The following is a 21,222-nucleotide window of genomic DNA, read 5'->3' as shown; positions in this document are numbered from 1 at the left end:
CACTCGATCTTTCCACCAAACTGAACTAAACCGAGTGCCCATCTATGGGTTAAAACCATTTTCTAAAGTGGGTTGAAAATTGTTTGCTCTACTCGGTCAACACATAAGGCAGCTTGCAAGGTAACATCCAGGTGGTTCAGGAAGATGGTCATCCGCAAGGTCCCATTTGGATTCATGCCTGACAAGCCAACATAGAACCTTGTCACTGTGCCCACCATCTGGCCATCAATGGGGAGCCCGCCTCCTCATCAACTGCAGAACATAGACGCATGCTTGTTTGCTCCTTCGCGCTACCGGTTGGCGTCAGTCTTGCTGTACGCGTCCTTCATGTAGTCGACTTGGAGCGCCAGCTCGAGGTCGAACACCTGCACGACGTAGAAGCCCTCCAGCGGCTCCAGCCCCACACCGAGCGTGACGGCCAACAGGTCCCAGAAGATGTCGACCTTGTCGTCGTCGACGTTGAGGCTTTTGGAGCTCTTCTTCTTCGGGAAGAGCCAGGGCTTGACGTCGGCCTTGCAGAGGCTCTGGCTGGACAGGCCGTCGACACCGATGTTGAAGTCTTGTCCCTGAGGCTCTTGCTCCAGGTGATCGAGATGACACAGGACCAGCCTTGCCGGCGCTGTTCGAGAACGACGACGATGTTGAGGCCCTACCCCATGAGGCTCTTGCTCCAGGTGACCGAGATGACACAGGGCCAGCCTTGTCGGCGCTGCTCACGGACGACGACGATGTTGAGGCCCTACCCCATGAGGCTCTTGCTCCAGGTGACCGAGATGAAGCAAGGCCGGCCTTGTCGGCGCTGCTCGAGGTCAATGCGGCGTCCATGATTTGGACCTCGCTCTCCCCGACGCGGGACGGTAAGTCTCTCATGGCTCGCTTGCGCTGTGCTTTTCAGCAAACACCTTGCGTGCAGCCCCAAACCAACAATGTCCTTTGTTACGGCAATCGTGAACCAAACATGCCTTAAACAGTTCTCGCAAACCAGGTACGGCCCATGGGTTTAACTGTCTGGAACCGTAACTCTTTGAGCCCATACCTGATTATACCCAACCATTTGATACACAAAACCAAACTAAACTAAATTGTTGTCAGAGTCAGCCCGTTAACACCCGAACTACACAGACCACACAGAGAAACCGACCCAATGAACCCGGTTATAGCAAAACCATTCTCAGATTTACATGGCATGTTGCATGGGTTTCTCGCCAAACGGTTAGGTCCCTCTGTCAACCTGGCATGTTGCATGGGTCAACATGCTACGCAGGCAGATCAGCGAGCACTCATGAAAAAAGAACCTCAGGTGAACCACTTAATAAAGAATGAGGACCTAAAGGTGCATTTTGGAAGAATTAGGACTAAAATGATTTTGGAAGAATTAGGACTAAAATGACTCCCCGATGCAACTTTTAGGACCTCCAGTGCATTTAACTCTTTGAGAAATTATTGACCCAATCAAAACTGAGTGATCCAATTTTAATTGGAGATCTCAATTATATGTCGGCTCCTTAAAACTAGAAAGCATAGCTCCTTAAAACTAGAAAGCATAGTATTATAGCTAGTTCTTCATGCCATTTGAGAACGTAGTACTACATGTTAGTTAGATATCAATTGTCAGTAGTATAATAGATTTATAGACACAGACCCAACCAATCACTACATGACCATACATTGTCAGATACATTCCTTGCTGCAACATTTGGTCAGTAGGAGTGCACCCGTTCCAACTTCCAAGGGCATACATCAAAACACATTGTGGCTGCCACTACAATTTTTTTTCCATTGGCTGATATGAACAAATAGGGGTTTGCACATGCTCGTACTTATACAAAATATGAGACCTTAATTTAGCAGCAGCCATCATCACCTTGGCCCTGATAGCTCAACTGCGTGGAGGTTATCAGTGGAATCGACGATCCACTCTGAGTTTCGATGAGGACCCAGCTCTACCTCCTGCCGTGAGACCTCTACCTTTTGCCACTCGTCCCATCTCTCCGCGAGACCATCGCCTTCGAGCATCCTTACCACTTCCGACATCTTAGGGCGCTCCATGGGGGAGCCCTGTGTGCAAAGGAGCGCAACCTGGATCAGCGATTCCACCTCAACATCAATGTAGTTGGTCTGTAGGTCTGGATCCACCAACATCTCCAGTCTTCTCTCCTTGAGCAATCCTTTCACCTGCACAAGTAAAATCAACAAAAAGAATGGATGACAATATGGCAGCTCCCCTACAACCAAATGGAAGAATGTTTTAGGACTGCCCCTCTAAACATACTTAATTTTGTTAAATGATGTAACATCAAATAGAAGCCCTACTAAAGCTCTATTAGTCACTTTTGTGTGTGTTTAGAGCAGATCCGAGACAAATAGCAATTATTCCAAGCACTTCTTTTTCCATTACACTATTTTGAAAACCTAAGGACTCGATCATATGGATATGGAAAATACAGGATTTCTGATCCTAGCGGGAAAAGGAGGGAAACGGATACTCAATTTAAAGTGAGAAGTTAGTACATAAAAGCATTATATCTGAACCAAGGAAACCTCACTAGTTAATTACCCAGTCAAGTAGCATGACATCGTCGTCATTGGCAAGCCGAGCAAGATCAAAAGCACGCTGTCCTGTAATAAGCTCCAAAAGCATAATTCCATAACCGAATACATCAGTTTTCTCTGAGGATTTTCCTGTTGAAAGATATTCTGGTGCGATATGCCCAATTGTTCCACGCACAGCAGTTGTTACATGGGTATCCTTGTAATCCATTAGTTTGGCCAAACCAAAATCCCCCACTACAGCTTCAAAGTCTTCATCTAATAAAATATTTGCAGCTTTCACATCACGATGGATGATCTTTGGATCACAGTGATCATGTAAATAGGAGAGGCCCCTGGCAGAACCCAATGCAATTCTTCTTCTCGTTTGCCAATCCAGTGGCGGTTCAGCTGGCCCTCGTTCTAAAAATATAAGCCAGTTATATATATTCTTTTCTACATTATATCAAGCCTTACAACAATCTGAAAAAGTGGAGAAACAAGGCAAAAAAGTACCTCTTAGACGTGATGCAACACTTCCGTTAGCCATGTATGGGTACACAAGCAACCTTTCTGTTGGTGTCATACAGAATCCACGAAGACGCAATAAGTTTCTGTGTACAGCCATACTAATCATCTCAACTTCTGTTTGAAATTGTAGCTCCCCACCAGGTGTCCTCTCCTCTTTCAATCTCTTGACGGCTACTAGTGTACCATCTGTTAGTCTTCCTTTGTAGACCTTGCCAAATCCACCTCTTCCAAGAATGTTCCTATTGCTGAAGGTATCAGTAGCAACTTGTAGTTCTCTTAGTGAAAATCTTTTAAGCTGACCAAGATGGACCTCTGGATCCTCCTCAGCTGCACCAGATAGAAATTTCAGGCTAATGTTATCTTGCAAGTAATTTTCCTCATGCTGGTTGCTGCTGAATGCTTACCAGGTACATCAAAGAAATGCTCTTGCGGTTTTCTGCGGCGCCAGTATGCAAAACCAATTGCAGGAATAGCAAATAGCAAGGCAGCACCAGCAGCCACTCCACCAGCAATTGCTCCAGTACTAGAGGAACTACTTCCTGAAGAAATGAGAACAAAACCATCAATCCCAAACCTTGTTAGGTATCCATGGGGTAAATAAAATCGTGTATTGCCAATCAATGCTCCAGAAAAAGATGACAACAAATAAGAGGACAAAGCCAGAAAACAGGTCACACCATGGACATGAATAGCTAATAGAGATCCAATCAGTAGTGGACTAGGAGGCCACATAGGCAGTGACAGTAGCCGCTACTTGAGCATTTTTCCACTGATAGGCCACTGATAGGGGGTGGAGGTGTGCCATGAGATCTTGTATCATTGTTTGAAAAACAGAAGTTTTCTTGCTGATTTATCATGCTGCACGTTGGTAGCACATGAAGCACGAAGCACCAGATAATCTCCACCATAGAGGTAGGAAACAGGGAGGTTCAAAAAATGCATTCAATATGGACAGCAGTATCCACTCCAGCCTCTAGAACATTTTACTTGTTTCTGGAGTACTCTCATCCCAGCTGGGATGTTACATCAATGAAAGAACATTGCAGCATGGGTCTTATTGCAATGGAAGGTATACATAAACTTAATAGTCAATCCGTAATTATGCATAAATCACCTGGTGATTGCTCAGGAGTAGGAGGGTTATATGGAGGAGGTGGGGAGAAGGGAGGAGCGCCGGGGCAAGGTTTTGAAGTCCCAGGACCGCATAAGGCAGGGTTGTTGCCAAAACTGAAATGATAAACAAATGTGAATTGTTGGCATAACTGCAAAAATAAACAAGTGTGAATTGAAGCAGCGTCAAGGCAAAGAAAACTGAATTTATCAACTAACATGCTAGCTTTACCTGATAGGGGTGAATAATGAAAATGAACCGGTTGATGGAACTTCTCCTGACAACTTATTGTTTGACAGATCCCTATAATTTATTAGAAATATTCAGCTTTTGCTAATTAGACGCTTCCTAGTTTATACCAAAGGTTATGCTGAAGAAAAGGATGTAGCATGAGACAAATACTTACAGAACTTGGAGGGCAGTAATAGCAGTTAACGATTTAGGAATTGTGCCCGAAAGACTGTTGTTGTTAAGACGCCTATGCTCATATACAAAATGAAAATGCACAAAATTAGTATCACTTGGAGGGTGTTATAGGGAAAATTAACACGGTGACTGAGTCTTGACCAAAGTTTTTACTTTGATAACCTAACAAGAAGATAGATGCCATAAGAAACGAGAAAGAATCCGGTGGAAACCAAACACAATGGAAACTCTGTTGAGACGTACGAAGTTTTCAAAAATTATCAAAAAAAGGGGTATGTTAGAAAGGTGATGGTCTGTTCACACGTAAACTTTGAAGTTCAAACTCATATTATATGGGAGGTCGAAAAAAAAATACATCTAGGGCCAACTTTTATCACGGTGAGATGTCCCCACCCTAAAATTCAGGGGGGGGGGGGGGGGGGGGGGTAGATTATTGGTAAAAGTTTATACATGAATATTGATGGTGTACTTTTATCAGTACTCAATGCTGAAAGTAATTTGTTTTCATACCTCCTAAATGAATTTGATTTTAAATTTGAAATCTAACACGTTAATAGAACATCAACACCCTTTTTCATTGTTACAAGTATCGGCCGGTTAACTGCTATTTGCCCCCCCCCCCCCCCTTTCTCTGATATGGGAAAGGCCTATTCAGGCCATTAACTGGGAGGCCCAGTTAATCAGTCTGACAAGCCGATTTATCGGTTGTCAGGCTGAATTATCGGCAGGGCCGATTAACTGAGCAGCATATTTTGGCCCAAAACTACTCTCCTATGCCAAGAATGTACAAGTAGTACAGTCGATGTGCTGCTCTTCCTTGATGTTAGATAGTGATGCCCAATTACTGTTGCTGTGTTGTTGTTGTTGCTGCTCTTCTATGTAGACCTAGTGATAGGAACGGAATTCCTACCAGGGCGAGGCCTCAGATTATATGGGTGGAAGAGAGGTTGGCGGGGCGAGGCGTGCGGCCGGCGCCGGCGAGGCGCCGTGATCGCGCGAGAGAGAGAGACTCGAGGCGGCTAGGGTTTAGGGCGCCGGCTCCTGTTGGGAGCCGAGCAAATATGATTGCTTCGCCTTGATTAAAACTGAGTCCTTACATGAGTATATATAATCTCCCTATGCTAATAAATACGGTAAATTGGACTAAACCCCTAATAACGATAAGATAGTTGGGCCACGCCTTTTAACTGCCTGCGCCAGTGGGGCCCCTCCGGTTATACTGTATACCGGTCATAACATCTCTCCCCGCCTGCGCAAACAGCTCGTCCTCGAGCTGGAAGTCGGGGAAGTGCTTGCGGAACTAATCAAGGGGCTCCAAAGTAGTGTCCTCCTCCGGAAGGCCTTGCCACTGGATCAAGAGGCGCCGCATGCCGCGACTCTGTTGGGCCTTCAACACCTGCGCTGGACCAGGAAGGAGACGGCCGTCGGAGGTCGGTGGAAGATCCGGCGCAACCGTCGGTGGCTCACTGTGGAAGGGCTTCAACAAGCCCACATGGAAGAAGTCGTGGATGCGAGCGCCCGGCAACAGTTGCAGACGGTAGGCAACGGTGCCGATGCGTTCCAACACCGGGAACGGCCCAGCATAGCGAGGACCCAGCTTGCACTTCGCGCGGGGGGTAGAGTGACTGCATAGAGCGGTGGAGAAGCCACATCCACACCCAGTCGCCCACTGCAAACTCCGCCTCGCGGTGGTGGGTGTCGTAGTATTTCTTGGACAGTTGTTGGGCCTAGAGAAGACACCGGCGCACCTCGTCAAGGATCTCATCCCGGCCGCGGAGAAGGGCGCCCCCCGCCTCAGTCTGAGCCGTCCCAGGTTGGAACGGCAGGATGGGAGGTGGAGGACGACCGTAGACCACCTCGAAGGGGGTGGCACGCAGGGCGGGAGTGGTAGGAGGTGTTGTAGCAGTACTCCGCCCAAGAGAGCCAGTCCACTCAAGCCCGGGGGCGATCACCTGTAACATAGCGTAAGTACATAGCAATCACCTTGTTGAACACCTCGGATTGGCCGTCGGTCTGTGGATGAAATGTCGTGCTGAGGCGTAATTTGACGCCCGCCATCCGAAAAAGATCACGCCAAACATGGTCGGTGAACACTGGGTCACGATCACTGACAATCGAGGACGGAAACCCGTGGAGGCGGACGATGCCGTCGAAGAAGGCACGCGCGACGGAGGTGGCAGTGTAGGGGTGGCCGAGTGCGATGAAGTGCGCGTACTTAGAGAAACGGTCCACCACCGTGAGAATGACAGACTTGCCGCCCACCTTGGGAAGGCCCTCGATGAAGTCCATGGAGATGTTGGCCCAAACCTGGGAAGGCACCTCAAGGGGCTGTAGCAGGCCTACCGCATGTAGTGTCTCCGTCTTGTTGCGCTGGCACGTCACGCAAGACCGCACCCAGTCTCGTACCAGCGCACGATCGCCTGGGATGTAGAAATCGGCGCGTAGACGGTGGAGAGTCTTCTGCACACCCTCGTGGCCGGCCGAGTGTGCCAGCAGGATGGCCTGGTGACGGAGATCGTCGTGATCCGGCACGAAAAGGCGCCAACCATGGAGGAGTAACCCGTCGTCCAGGTGCCACGGCGCTGGCAAGTCGCCGTCAGCGAGGCGTTGCCGGAGGAGCTGCGCAACCGCGGCCGCCGCAATGGCGCGGCGGATGTCGTCGAAGAAAGCGAACGATGGCCCATAGCTGATGCAGAGGGCAGCGCCCGCGGTGCCGGTGTCGACAGTGTCGTGGTTGGTGTCGCGGCAGGACAAAGGAGGCTCTTTCTACTTATCATCAGGCTCTCTCTGTTTACATCTCTCTATTTACACCCAGTGGCTCGATGATGATGCTCGTGTTGCAGCCGTTCTCACTGCTAGTGTTCTGCCTCGGTTTGCTTCTGAGTTTCTGGGCCTTCCTAAAATCTTTGAGATGTGGACCCGTCTCCGTCAGCGTTATCAGCCCTCTGGTGATGCCTTATACTTGTTTGTGGTTCGCCAGGAGCATGCTCTTCAGCAGGGTGACTCTACTTTTGATGATTTCTATGCACAGAGTTCTGCTATCTGGCATCAGCTTGATTCTCTCCGCATTGCTCGTTGTCGTACTTGTCAGTGCTGCCAGGTTGTGCGGGCTGATTTGGAGTTTCATCGTGTCTACGAGTTCGTGTCTCGGCTCTGTAAGGAGTTTGAGCCCCGGCGCGCTCAGTTATTTGCTCGTGGTCGTGTCTCCCTCATGGAGGCGCTTTCTGAGATTCGTGCTGAGGAGACTCGCCTACGTGGCGCTGGTGTACTTGAGGTTCCCTCTGTACTCGTTGCTCGAGTTCCTGCTCTGCCGCCTGCTCCATCGACTCCTTCCCGCCCCAGTGCTCCGCCGCTCTTGCCTACTCCCACGGCGGTCAGGGTCGCTCTCGTCCTCACTTTGGAAACAGCAATATGGATGGTCATGCCGAGTCTCAGTGCTTCCAGAAGAAGCGACACTTGCGTAAGGCGCGGTCATCATCTTCCGGGACCTCTACTTCGACATCTTCCACCACCGCCTTGACTGAGCGGGATATTCTGAGGCTTAAGCATCTGCTTGCTGGTTCAGGTTCTTCGACGGGTACTGCAGGTTCTATGATTGATGCTTCCCGCACTGAGCAACCACCCTCTGCACAGTCAGGTACATCCTCATGGGTTCTGGACCCCGAAGCTTCTTTTCATATGTCTTCTCATTCTTCCAATTTGTCCTCACTAAGATCGCTTGATTTTCCTATTCATGTACTCACTGCTGATGGTACTCCTCTTTCTGTTGGTAGTCGCGGCCATCTTAACGCGCCTTCTTATTATGTTCCTGATGTTGCTCATGTTCCTCGACTTACCATGAATCTTTTTTCTGTTGGTCAACCTACCGATTCTGGTTGTCGCGTCATCCTTGACATTGACTCTTGTTCTGTTCAGGATCGTCACACACGCACTTTGGTTGGGCTGGCCCTCGCCGCCGTGACTCTCAGGGTCTTTGGGAGCTTGACTGGCTTCATGTTCCTTCCGGTGCCACCACTATTGCTAGTCCATCCGCTTCTGTCGCTTCAGCTACCGGCTCCTTCCAGCGGTGGCATCATCGACTTGGTCATCTTTGTGGTTCTCGTTTGTCGTCTTTAGTTCGTCGAGACCTTCTGGGGCCAGTCTCAGGAGACGTCGGCTTGGCAAACAGATTCAGTTACCTTATCCTACCATTAAGTCAGTGTCCCAGCGTCCTTTTGATTTAGTCCACTCCGATGTATGGGGTCCGCTCCCTTCGCTTCGAAAGGGGGTCATCGATACTATATTATTTTCATAGATGATTTCTCTCATTACACTTGGCTATATTTTATGACTTCTCGCAGTGAAGTTCTATCCATATATAAGCGTTTTGTTGCCATGGTTCACACTCAGTTCTCTTCGCCTATTCGAGTGTTTCGTGCCGACTCCATTGGCGAATATATTTCCAAGATGTTGTGTGGTGTTCTTGCTAAGCAAGGGACTCTCTCCAAGTTCTCTTGCCCTGGTGCTCATGCTCAGAAGGTGTGGCTGAGCGCAAGCATCGTCACCTTCTTGAGACGGCTCGTGCATTGATGATCGCCGCCTCTCTCCCGCCTCATTTTTGGGCTGAGGCCGTCTTCACCTCCACCTATCTCATCAATCTTTAGCCGTTCGCTGCTCTACAGAGTGGTGTTCCTTAGGAACGTCTTTTTGATCATTCTCCTGATTATTCGCACTTCGTTTGTCTGGTTGTGTTTGCTATGTTCTTCTTGCCCCTCACGAACACACCAAACTGATCGCTCAGTCTGTTGAGTGTGTTTTCTTAGCCTCTAGTGATGAACATAAGGGCTATCGTTGTTGGGATCCTATCGGTCGTTGGATGCATATTTCTCGGGATGTGACTCTTGATGAGTCTCGTCCCTTCTACCTGCGTCCATATTCCTTGACCTTTTCAGTGGAGGATATCTCTTTCCTCACTTTTCCTGACATACCTATCACCCCCGTTGAGCTTTACCTCTTCGTCCTGCTAACTCTGCTTCTCCACCTCTTATAGATTCACCGCCACCATCTTCCACGGTTTCCTCACCTGGCATGTCACCGGATTCTACACCTTCATCCCCGGTGACTTCTTCGTTTCCACCCCCTGATTCTACCTCGACGATTCCTCCTCATATTCTTCCATCTTTTCCTCAGTATTATACTCGTCGTTCACGTAAAGTGGATGCGTCAACTGATGTGTCGTCCTCCTCATCTCAGCCTACCTATGGCTAGCGTCCTCGTCCACTTCCGCCTGTTGATCGTCTTGGTTTTCCAACCGATGGTGTTGTTGTTCTTGAGCCGACTTCTTATGCTCTGATGGTGTTTGCGATGGCAAGGTTAAGACTCGCTCTGATGGTTCTCTTGAGCGTTACAAAGCTCGTCTTGTCGCTCGTGGCATTCAACAGGAGTATGATCGTGATTACGACAAGACTTTTGCTCCTCTGGCCCATATGACCGCTATTCGTACACTTCTTGTCGTGGCCTTTGCACGTCACTGGTATGTATCTCAGCTTGATGTTAAGAATACCTTTCTTAATGGCGATCTGCATGAGGAGGTATACATGCAGCCACCACATGGGTATTCTGTTCCTGATGGCATGGTATGTCGTCTCCGTCGCTCTCTCTATGGCCTTAAGCAAGTACCCCGCGCCTGGTTTGAGCGTTTTGCCTCTGTGGTGACTGCCGCTAGTTTTTCGGCGAGTGCTCATGATCCAACATTGTTTGTCCACTTTCACCTTGTGGTCGGACTCTTCTTCTCTATGTCAATGACATGATCATCACTCGCGACATGATCATCACTGGCGACGACCCTGAGTATATTGCCTTTGTAAAGTCCCGTCTTAGTGAGCAGTTTCTTATGTCTGATCTTGGACCTCTTCGCTACTTTCTTGGGATTGAAGTGTCTCCTACCTCTGATGGCTTTTTTATATCTCGAGAAAAGTACATCCAGGATCTTCTTGCTCGTGTTGTTCTTACCGACGAGCGCATTACTGATGAACATAAGGGCTATCGTTGTTGGGATCCTACGGTCATCGGATGCGTATTTCTCGGGATGTGACTCTTGATGAGTCTCGTCCCTTCTACCCGCGTCCATCTTCCTTGACCTTTTCAGTGGAGGATATCTTTTTCCTCACTTTTCCTGACATACCTATCACCCCCGTTGAGCCTTTGTCTCTTCGTCCTGCTAACTCTGCTTCTCCACCTCTTATCGATTCGCCGCCACCATCTTCCACGGTTTCCTCACCTGGCATGTCACGGGATTCTGCACCTTCGTCCCCGGCGACTTCTTCGTCTCCACCCCGTCATTCTACCTCGACGATTCCTCCTCGTATTCTTCCATCTTTTCCTCAATATTATACTCGTCGTTCATGTAATGTGGATGCGTCTACTGATGTGTCGTCCTCCTCATCACAGCCTACCTATGGCTAGCGTCCTCGTCCTGCCGCCTGTTGATCGCCTTGGTTTTTCAACCGCTGGTGCTGCTGTTCTTGAGCCTACTTCTTATCTTGAGGCTATTGTTCATCTTGAATGGTAGTTTGCAATGGCAGAGGAGATTGCAGCTCCTGAATGCACCGGTACATGGGATCTTGTTTCTCTTCCTCCAGGTGTCCGTTCCATCACTTGTAAGTGGGTCTAAGGTTAAGACTCGCTCTGATGGTTCTCTTGAGCGTTACAAAGATCGTTTTGTGGCTCGTGGCTTTCAGCAGGAGCATGATCATGATTACGACAAGACATTTGTTCCTCTGGCCCATATGACCACTATTCGTACACCTCTTGTCGTGGCCTTTGCACGCCACTGGTCTGTATCTCTGCCTGATGTTAAGAATGCCTTTCTTAATGGTGAGCTGTGTGAGAAGGTATACATGCAGCCACCACCTGGGTATTCTGCTCTTGATGGCATGGTATGTCGTCTTCGTCGCTCTCTCTCTATGGCCTTAAGCAAGCCCCCCCCCCCCCCCCCCGCGCCTGGTTTTAGCGTTTTGCCTCTGCGGTGACCATCGCTGGTTTTTTAGCGAGTGCTCATGATCCAGCATTGTTTGTCCATCTTTCACCTCGTGCTCGGACTCTTCTTCTCTATGTCAATGACACGATCATCACTGGCGACGACCCCGAGTATATTACCTTTGTAAAGGCCCGTCTTAGTGAGCAGTTTCTTATGTCTGATCTTGGACCTCTTCGCTACTTTCTTGGGATTCAAGTCTCTTCTACCTCTGATGGCTTTTTTATATCTCAGGAAAAGTATATCCAGGATCTTCTTGCTCGTGCTGCTCCCACTGATGAGCGCATTGTTGAGACACCCATGGAGCTGAATATTCACCTCCGTGATACTGACGGTGACCCCTTGCCTGATCCAACGTGTTATCGTCATCTTGTTGGGAATCTTGTCTATCTAGTTGTCACTCGTCCTGATATCTCTTATCTGGTTCATATTCTGAGTCAGTTTGTGTCTCTGCTCCCACTTCGGTTCACTATATCTTTGAGGCACGATCTCTCACCATCTATTCTTTCCTCGCTCCAGTTCTTTACAGCTTCGGGCCTATTCGGATGCTACGTGGGCTAGTGATCCCTCGGATCGCCACCACCATCTTCCACGGTTTCCTCACCTGGCATGTCACCGGATTCTGCACCTTCATCCCCGGTGACTTCTTCGTTTCCACCCCCTGATTCTACCTCGACGATTCCTCCTCGTATTCTTCCATCTTTTCCTCAGTATTATACTCGTCGTTCACGTAAAGTGGATGCGTCAACTGATGTGTCGTCCTCCTCATCTCGGCCTACCTATGGCTAGCGTCCTCGTCCGCTTCCGCCTGTTGATCGTCTTGGTTTTCCAACCGATGGTGTTGTTGTTCTTGAGCCGACTTCTTATCGTGAGGCTATTGTTCATCTTGAATGGTAGTTTGCGATGGCAAGGTTAAGACTCGCTCTGATGGTTCTCTTGAGCGTTACAAAGCTCGTCTTGTGGCTCGTGGCTTTCAACAGGAGCATGATCGTGATTACGACAAGACTTTTGCTCCTCTGGCCCATATGACCGCTATTCGTACACTTCTTGTCGTGGCCTTTGCACGTCACTGGTATGTATCTCAGCTTGATGTTAAGAATACCTTTCTTAATGGTGATCTGCGTGAGGAGGTATACATGCAGCCACCACATGGGTATTCTGTTCCTGATGGCATGGTATGTCGTCTCCGTCGCTCTCTCTATGGCCTTAAGCAAGTACCCCGCGCCTGGTTTGAGCGTTTTGCCTCTGTGGTGACTGCCGCTAGTTTTTCGGCGAGTGCTCATGATCCAACATTGTTTGTCCACTTTCACCTTGTGGTCGGACTCTTCTTCTTCTCTATGTCAATGACATGATCATCACTCGCGACATGATCATCACTGGCGACGACCCTAAGTATATTGCCTTTGTAAAGTCCCGTCTTAGTGAGCAGTTTCTTATGTCTGATCTTGGACCTCTTCGCCACTTTCATGGGATTGAAGTGTCTTCTACCTCTGATGGCTTTTTTATATCTCAAAAAAAGTACATCCAGGATCTTCTTGCTCGTGTTGTGCTTAACGACGAGCGCATTACTGATGAACATAAGGGCTATCGTTGTTGGGATCCTATCGGTCATCGGATGCGTATTTCTCGGGATGTGACTCTTGATGAGTCTCGTCCCTTCTACCCACGTCCATCTTCCTTGACCTTTTCAGTGGAGGATATCTTTTTCCTCACTTTTCATGTCATACCTATCACCCCCGTTGAGCCTTTGTCTCTTCGTCCTGCGAACTCTGCTTCTCCACCTCTTATCGATTCGCCGCCACCATCTTCCACGGTTTCCTCACCTGGCATGTCACGGGATTCTGCACCTTCGTCCCCGGCGACTTCTTCGTCTCCACCCCGTCATTCTACCTCGACGATTCCTCCTCGTATTCTTCCATCTTTTCCTCAATATTATACTCGTCGTTCACGTAATGTGGATGCGTCTACTGATGTGTCGTCCTCCTCAGCACAGCCTACCTATGGCTAGCGTCCTCGTCCTGCCGCCTGTTGATCGCCTTGGTTTTTCAACCGCTGGTGCTGCTGTTCTTGAGCCGACTTCTTATCTTGAGGCTATTGTTCATCTTGAATGGTAGTTTGCAATGGCAGAGGAGATTGCAGCTCCTGAATGCACCGGTACATGGGATCTTGTTTCTCTTCCTCCAGGTGTCCGTTCCATCACTTGTAAGTGGGTCTAAGGTTAAGACTCGCTCTGATGGTTCTCTTGAGCGTTACAAAGATCGTTTTGTGGCTCGTGGCTTTCAGCAGGAGCATGATCATGATTACGACAAGACATTTGTTCCTCTGGCCCATATGACCACTATTCGTACACCTCTTGTCGTGGCCTTTGCACGCCACTGGTCTGTATCTCTGCCTGATGTTAAGAATGCCTTTCTTAATGGTGAGCTGTGTGAGAAGGTATACATGCAGCCACCACCTGGGTATTCTGCTCTTGATGGCATGGTATGTCGTCTTCGTCGCTCTCTCTCTATGGCCTTAAGCAAGCCCCCCCCCCTCCCGCGCCTGGTTTTAGCGTTTTGCCTCTGCGGTGACCATCGCTGGTTTTTTAGCGAGTGCTCATGATCCAGCATTGTTTGTCCATCTTTCACCTCGTGCTCGGACTCTTCTTCTCTATGTCAATGACACGATCATCACTGGCGACGACCCCGAGTATATTGCCTTTGTAAAGGCCCGTCTTAGTGAGCAGTTTCTTATGTCTGATCTTGGACCTCTTCGCTACTTTCATGGGATTGAAGTGTCTTCTACCTCTGATGGCTTTTTTATATCTCAAGAAAAGTACATCCAGGATCTTCTTGCTCGTGTTGTTCTTACCGACGAGCGCATTACTGATGAACATAAGGGCTATCGTTGTTGGGATCCTACGGTCATCGGATGCGTATTTCTCGGGATGTGACTCTTGATGAGTCTCGTCCCTTCTACCCGCGTCCATCTTCCTTGACCTTTTTCCTCACTTTTCCTGACATACCTATCACCCCCGTTGAGCCTTTGTCTCTTCGTCCTGCTAACTCTGCTTCTCCACCTCTTATCGATTCGCCGCCACCATCTTCCACGGTTTCCTCACCTGGCATGTCACGGGATTCTGCACCTTCGTCCCTGGCGACTTCTTCGTCTCCACCCCGTCATTCTACCTCGACGATTCCTCCTCGTATTCTTCCATCTTTTCCTCAGTATTATACTCGTCGTTCACGTAATGTGGATGCGTCTACTGATGTGTCGTCCTCCTCATCTCAGCCTACCTATGGCTAGCGTCCTCGTCCTGCCGCCTGTTGATCGCCTTGGTTTTTCAACCGCTGGTGCTGCTGTTCTTGAGCCGACTTCTTATCGTGAGGCTATTGTTCATCTTGAATGGTAGTTTGCGATGGCAGAGGAGATTGCTGCTCTTGAACGCACCGGTACATGGGATCTTGTTTCTCTTCCTCCACGTGTTCGTCCCATCACTTGTAAGTGGGTCTACAAGGTTAAGACTCGCTCTGATGGTTCTCTTGAGCGTTACAAAGCTCGTCTTGTGGCTCATGGCTTTCAACAGGAGCATGATCGTGATTACGACAAGACTTTTGCTCCTCTGGCCCATATGACCGCTATTCGTACACTTCTTGTCGTGGCCTTTGCACGTCACTGGTATGTATCTCAGCTTGATGTTAAGAATGCCTTACTTAATGGAGATCTGCGTGAGGAGGTATACATGCAGCCACCACCTGGGTATTCTGTTCCTGATGGCATGGTATGTCGTCTTCGTCGCTCTCTCTATGGCCTTAAGGAAGCCCCCCGCGCCTAGTTTGAGCGTTTTGCCTCTGTGGTGACTGTCGCTGGTTTTTCGGCGAGTGCTCATGATCCAGCATTGTTTGTCCATCTTTCACCTTGTGGCCGGACTCTTCTTCTCTATGTCAATGACATGATCATCACTGGCGACGACCCTGAGTATATTGCCTTTGTAAAGGCCCGTCTTAGGGCCTGTTTGGGACTGATCTGCTCCTTAAAATTCAGCTCTGCTCCAGAAAAGACAAGCCAAACGGGGTAGCTTCACGATATGCCGCTCCACAAAAAAACTAGAATCTGGAGTAGAACTTCAAAGTTTTTATGAAGCTCCTGAGAGGGTGCTCCAAAAAACTCTAGAAGCTGGAGTTGGGGGAAAATTACCCACCACTGCCACCAGTAAGTGGATACCCCTTCATTTCTTTTCCCTCAACCAATCAAATAGATTCTTTCCACCAGAATTTTTATTTTTGAAGATGGAGCTAGATGGAAGCCAAACATTCTCTTAATAGTGTTATAGCTTCTGTATGAAACTGCTTCAAAGTGAATTTGATGAAGTGAAGCTGATTTTGATGAATTGAAGCAGTCCCAAACAGGCCCTTAGTGAGCAGTTTCTTATGTCTGATTTTGGACCTCTTCGCTACTTTCTTGGGATTGAAGTCTCTTCTACCTCCGATGGCTTTTTTATATCTCAAGAAAAGTATATCCAAGATCTTCTTGCTCGTGTTGTTCTTACTGACGAGCGCATTGTTGAGACTCGCATGGAGCTGAATATTCACCTCCGTGATACTGATGGTGACCACTTGCCTGATCCGACGCGTTATCGTCATCTTGTTGGGAGTCTTGTCTATCTAGCTGTCACTCGTCCGGATATCTCTTATCCGGTTCATATTCTGAGTCAGTTTGTGTCTCTGCTCCCACTTCGGTTCACTAGTCACCTCCTTCGTGTTCTCCAATATCTTCGAGCACGATCTCTCACCATCTATTCTTTCCTCGCTCTAATTCTTTACAGCTTCAGGCCTATTCGGATGCTACGTGGGCTAGTGATCCCTCAGATCGCCTTTCACTTTCTGCTTACTGTGTTTTTCTTGGTGGTTCTCTCATTGCCTGGAAGACAAAGAAACAGACTATAGTTTCCCGTTCGAGTGCAGAGGCTGAGTTGCGAGCTATGGCTCTTTTGACGGCTGAGTTGACTTGGCTACAGTGGCTACTTTAGGACTTTGGTGTTTCTGCCACTACACCTACTCTCCTATTATCTGACAGTACAGGTGCTATTAGCATTGCACGTGATCCTGTGAAGCATGAGCTCACCAAGCATATTGGTGTTGATGCTTTCTATGTGCGTGCTGGTGTGCAGGATCTGGTTATTGTTCTTCAGTATGTGCCTTCCGAGTTACAGTTGGTGGATTTTCTGATGAAGGCCCAAACTAGAGCGCAACATGGCTTCTATCTCTCCAAACTCAGTGTTCATCCACCATGAGTTTGAGGGGGTGTTAAGAGTACTATATATATAGCCATGTAACCTTTCCTATTTACCCCATTGTATAAGGGGTTTCCTGCATATTCTACACCTGTACATGTATATATACTGGCCTACGGCCTCCTGGAAATACAAGTTGCATATTTCCTAACAATCGAATCCGTGACCTACGGATTCAGGATTAACTGGCCGATTATCTTAAATATCGGCCCATATTTTTAAAACTTGCTTTACAACGAACATTTTGTCTTAAGGAACATAAAAGGAATGCCAAGTGGCAAACCATTCATTGCCTGGAAAAGAGCAAAGAGCACAAATATAATGTGCACACAAATTCACAGTGAAGACCAAACCAGGCAAACATAAACCAATTTTTTTTAAATCCTACACCGGGTACACATAGTACCTTTTCTTTTCATTTTTCAATGTTTTAGTTGTTGATGTTCTATACTTACAATGACAACACATAAGGAGTTGCTTCAAATGGTTGAATAAAATTGCATGGTTACACTAGCATAATTCTAAGCACGAGGTTTTATGCTGCCATAATTGTAACTCCATCCAGGCAAATCAGAATGCATCTCATTTTAGTCCAATAGAGCTAAGTACCTCGTATTACAATCTATACAAAATATGCACATGTGCATCTTTCAGAATGATCAGATCACCTAACATCTTGTTATTTATAATGGTAGTATAGCTAATAATGATGGGGGCATACAGGAATCGTAGCTTCAATAGGTTCCCCAATGAATCGGGTATTGGACCAGTGAAGTTGTTTAAGTACAAATCCAAACTGACCAAATTTGTGAGGTTTCCAAGTTCGCTAGGTATTGTGCCACTGATGTTATTACTGTAGAGCTCCCTGCAGCACAAAGTTAAAATTATTACTAAGTTGCATAAAAATAATTATGGGCCAAGACCCAAAAGTAGCTGATCACTGGCGCATTACAATAATTTAGATTGACAGCACCGGCCTTATATGTAACACCCTTGCATGCACTAATCTAAGTTACTATTATCATGATCCATAGTCCAACTTTACTATTTCTTTTCACATTATCTAGTACTATGTGGTACAGTAACTAGTGATTTGTGATGATCTAACACTACTAGCATCCATATATGTTTTGATGCATTCATATATGCAGGTATCAACAAGTGTGGTATGTCTGCAGGCATTTCAAAATAGGATGTTTGTCTTGATGCATACATATATGTTCTAATGCATTCATATATGCAGGTATCAGCAAGTATGGTATGTGTGCAGGCACTTAGCAAAAAGAGGATAGCTTACAGGTATTGCAAGTTTCTTAGCTGACCAAGCTGTGGCACCAAAGTACCAAATAATGCAGCATTTCCAAGATCACTGAAAAATGCAATGAACTTCAGTATGAAACACAGTACTGGTGTATCTGCAGAGCAGAGAAAAAGGTGCACCTACACTCTGATAACGCTGTTGTCGTTGTTGCAAGTAACATGAAACCAAGTGCACGGATTGACCAGAGTTGGATCCCAACTTTGTAGCACATTATTGGGATCATTTAAGTTAGTTCTTAGGCTATGCAATGCATCACCTGTAAATAATAGTGAGAAATGAATAATTCCTACATAAAATTTAACTAACAAATAATCAGTACATCCTACAAAAAATGAGATAATCGTGTCATCCCAAGAGGAACAACATGACCCCAGTTACAGCATGCATTAGCACAATTAGCACCTAATATTCCTTATGTAGAGTGAATATGATCTTTCATGGGGGGCAATCACCAGGTTATATCATACATAAATAGACAGAACAAAAATGCCAGCTTGCATTCCCTTCATGCTCATCTTGAATCTGACAGCTCTATCATCATAAGTCTGCCACATTTTTCATTATATTGACCTTTAGTAGTATTATGTTGTGTGGAAAAAACTAGCATAATATATTTTATACCTAAAAGCAAATAAACAGCACATGAGAGACACATAAGTATCAACAGATGGCATGAGTAACCAAAGCTGCAGTGCCATCTTGGTCGCTGTTAAGGTTTCTAGTGCAGTGTCGAACAAGCAATCACCATCAAGCTTTAGGTGATCTAGGCTTCCGGTTCACACTAATGACTTGAAAGACCAAGAAACGCCCTCTAGTTTATCAAAAAAGAGCCACATGAAGTATCAAAACGTTCAAACACACGTGGTAAGGTGAAAAAACGGAAGTTGGTCTGGAGGACCACCAGAGAATTGCCCAATGGCCATCAAAATGCGCCGATTGAAGCCCAGAAGAGCAACATCATTTTGAACTCCGAACGCAAAATCACCCTGAGGCAACAACAAAAGTGCACGGTGGGATGTCCTAATCATCCCGGGGTAAACCAATCAGGCTGAAGCAAACGAATAATTCGCAGGAGCACGCCTGAAAATCTCCCAGCCAGCAACTGGAAATCTATCAAGGTGCGCACAAGTAAGCAAACCATGATTTTAAATCTAACAAGAAAATGCTTTCAGAAACAAAAAGAAAAATCTAACAAGAAAACCACATCGTAGAAACGTCCTAATCAACCCTAACAACCACGACCACGACTAGACTAACGTTGGCAAGGCAGATAAGATAGATGGGCACATAAGCGATCATATTCATGGTCATGGGGCAACATACGCAGAGCAAACTAACGCAAGCATATCAGTAGCCCTCTGAAGCAAAACGTAAAACAGAGATCCCAGCCCCAAGCATTGTCGGGTTCTCTAACGTATAAATGTCAAAACCACAGCAAACTAGCGACGAGGATCCGCTCCGATTTCCGGTCAAAATCGGCCCAGATTGATTGTGTGCCCGCCCTGGGCTTGAAGCAGGAGATTTAAGTTTGCTCGACCGAGAGAGACAGAAATGGGCATGAAAACGCCTCGCAAAAGCCCAGCCTCGAGAACCTCCAACGGAAGCAAACCAGAAAAGCAAAGCGAACCTTCCGTGTTTGCAAGCACGCGCGCGGCAGGGTGGAGCAGCAGCAGCGCCCAGATCGCCCACGGCGGCACCCCCATTGCCGCCGCCCTAGATCCCACAGCAGCAGCCGCCGCCGCGCATTCCACGCCCCGCAGAGGCGCAGACGCAGCTTTTCTGCGATAGAAGCGAAGATTCGTTCCGCAGCTTTTGGCCCCCCCTCCCGTCCGCTTCGATCCCCTCGTTCGGCCCAGTTCTTTTCGAGCTTATTTGAGTTTATTGTCAAAATAAACTAGAAGTGTAAAAGAACTCATCATTTGTGATAAGCTAGCTTAGTTTATTTTTATCTTTCTTCTCTTCGCAATGAAAAAAAGTTAGGGGTAAGAAGCTTTCCGTAACTTTTGAGTTAACCTGGAAGGGGTAAAGTGAAGGGATCCTGTTTTTTAAAGAAATTACAGTGAAACTATCACTAGCCAGCCACCCCTCGCTCGACCCCTACTCCGCTCGCTCTCCCTCCCTCGCTCCCTAGGGTTCCTCTCCACGCCGCTGTTGTCGCCGTCAGCCCCTGGCTCCAGCACCTCCTCGACGAGGCCCTCTCCCCCGCCGCCGGTACCGGCCTCTCTGCTCCCCGTCGTCGGTCCCAGCCTCCTCTTCTCCGGTCGTTCTGGCAGTACATCCTAGTCGTTCCGACCGGCACTCCTCTTCTCCGCCGCCGGTCATGAGCAGTAGATCATCGTCGTTTCGGTCGACCCTCCACTACAGCGGCCCATCGTTTCTCCTCCCATTCTATGGTTGTGAGCGCGTGTAGGAGCTCATCCATGATTATTTGCTAATTTTCCCTTGATTTGTTATTAGGCGTTGATGATAAATGATGTTTTTATGTAATTTTTCCTTGATTTGTTATGAAGAGCTCATCTAAATTTTGCTATCGATGTGCTTTGGGCAGACTGTGCAAGGGTATTACAGACTTTTCATCAACCATACTACAGATAAGCTGAAAAACACATATCAAAAAGAATTGGTTAGCTTATTATCTGGAGCTTATTTACAACTTATTCTCATAGGAGCTTATTTCCACATCTGAGCTCAAAAGGATTGGTCCTTCTGTCCGAACCGAACGCATCTCCCCTACTCTGCTCTTCTCGACGACTTTTTGTGTCTGAGGGGGGGTCGTCCCCTTACGTTTTTTAGATAAACTTGAAGTTTATTGAGTTGAAATAACGGTTTGTAACACCCAAGATGCGATCCTATCCTCATTTTGGCGCTAGGGCCTCGACAGGGATAGAAGCACATCTTGTCGTTTTGCAAGAATGGATATCGTTACAAGTACATGTACTAAAAAGATGAGTATATGGAATTGGCTTACACTCGCCACAAGATACATCAAGATCATATCAGTACATCAATATCCAGTC

At 47.4% G+C, this 21,222-nt stretch overlaps 1 protein-coding gene and 1 pseudogene across 1 annotated transcript; both read right to left on the bottom strand.

Moving 5' to 3' along the window:
• Positions 1-290: 290 nt before the first annotated feature.
• On the bottom strand, positions 291-870 carry LOC123408881 (annotated as a pseudogene).
• Positions 871-1,627: 757 nt separating this feature from the next.
• LOC123413632 (LRR receptor kinase BAK1) lies at positions 1,628-20,069 on the bottom strand. The gene is made up of 11 exons (XM_045106569.1): positions 19,833-20,069; positions 18,329-18,461; positions 18,182-18,253; positions 17,606-17,749; positions 4,578-4,649; positions 4,403-4,474; positions 4,175-4,287; positions 3,465-3,599; positions 3,046-3,387; positions 2,558-2,952; positions 1,628-2,175 (listed from the first exon to the last, which is right to left on the bottom strand). Exons 1-11 carry the CDS (start codon positions 19,906-19,908, stop codon positions 1,861-1,863), a joined length of 1,869 nt encoding a protein of 622 aa, XP_044962504.1. The 5' UTR covers positions 19,909-20,069; the 3' UTR covers positions 1,628-1,860.
• Positions 20,070-21,222: the final 1,153 nt, after the last annotated feature.

The sequence above is a fragment of the Hordeum vulgare genome, chromosome 7H, assembly GCF_904849725.1.
Source record: "Hordeum vulgare subsp. vulgare chromosome 7H, MorexV3_pseudomolecules_assembly, whole genome shotgun sequence".
NCBI lineage: Eukaryota > Viridiplantae > Streptophyta > Magnoliopsida > Poales > Poaceae > Hordeum > Hordeum vulgare.
This window is presented reverse-complemented; position numbering and strand designations above follow the sequence as displayed.

Coding starts and splice junctions, on each gene's coding strand:
- LOC123413632 (XM_045106569.1), bottom strand. CDS start 19,908: ATGGGGGTGCCGCCGTGGGCGATCTGGGCGCTGCTGCTGCTCCACCCT. Junction 18,462..19,832: donor CGTGCTTGCAAACACGGAAG/GTTCGCTTTGCT, acceptor TATTATTTACAG/GTGATGCATTGCATAGCCTA. Junction 17,750..18,181: donor CTAAGAAACTTGCAATACCT/GTAAGCTATCCT, acceptor TTTGTGCTGCAG/GGAGCTCTACAGTAATAACA.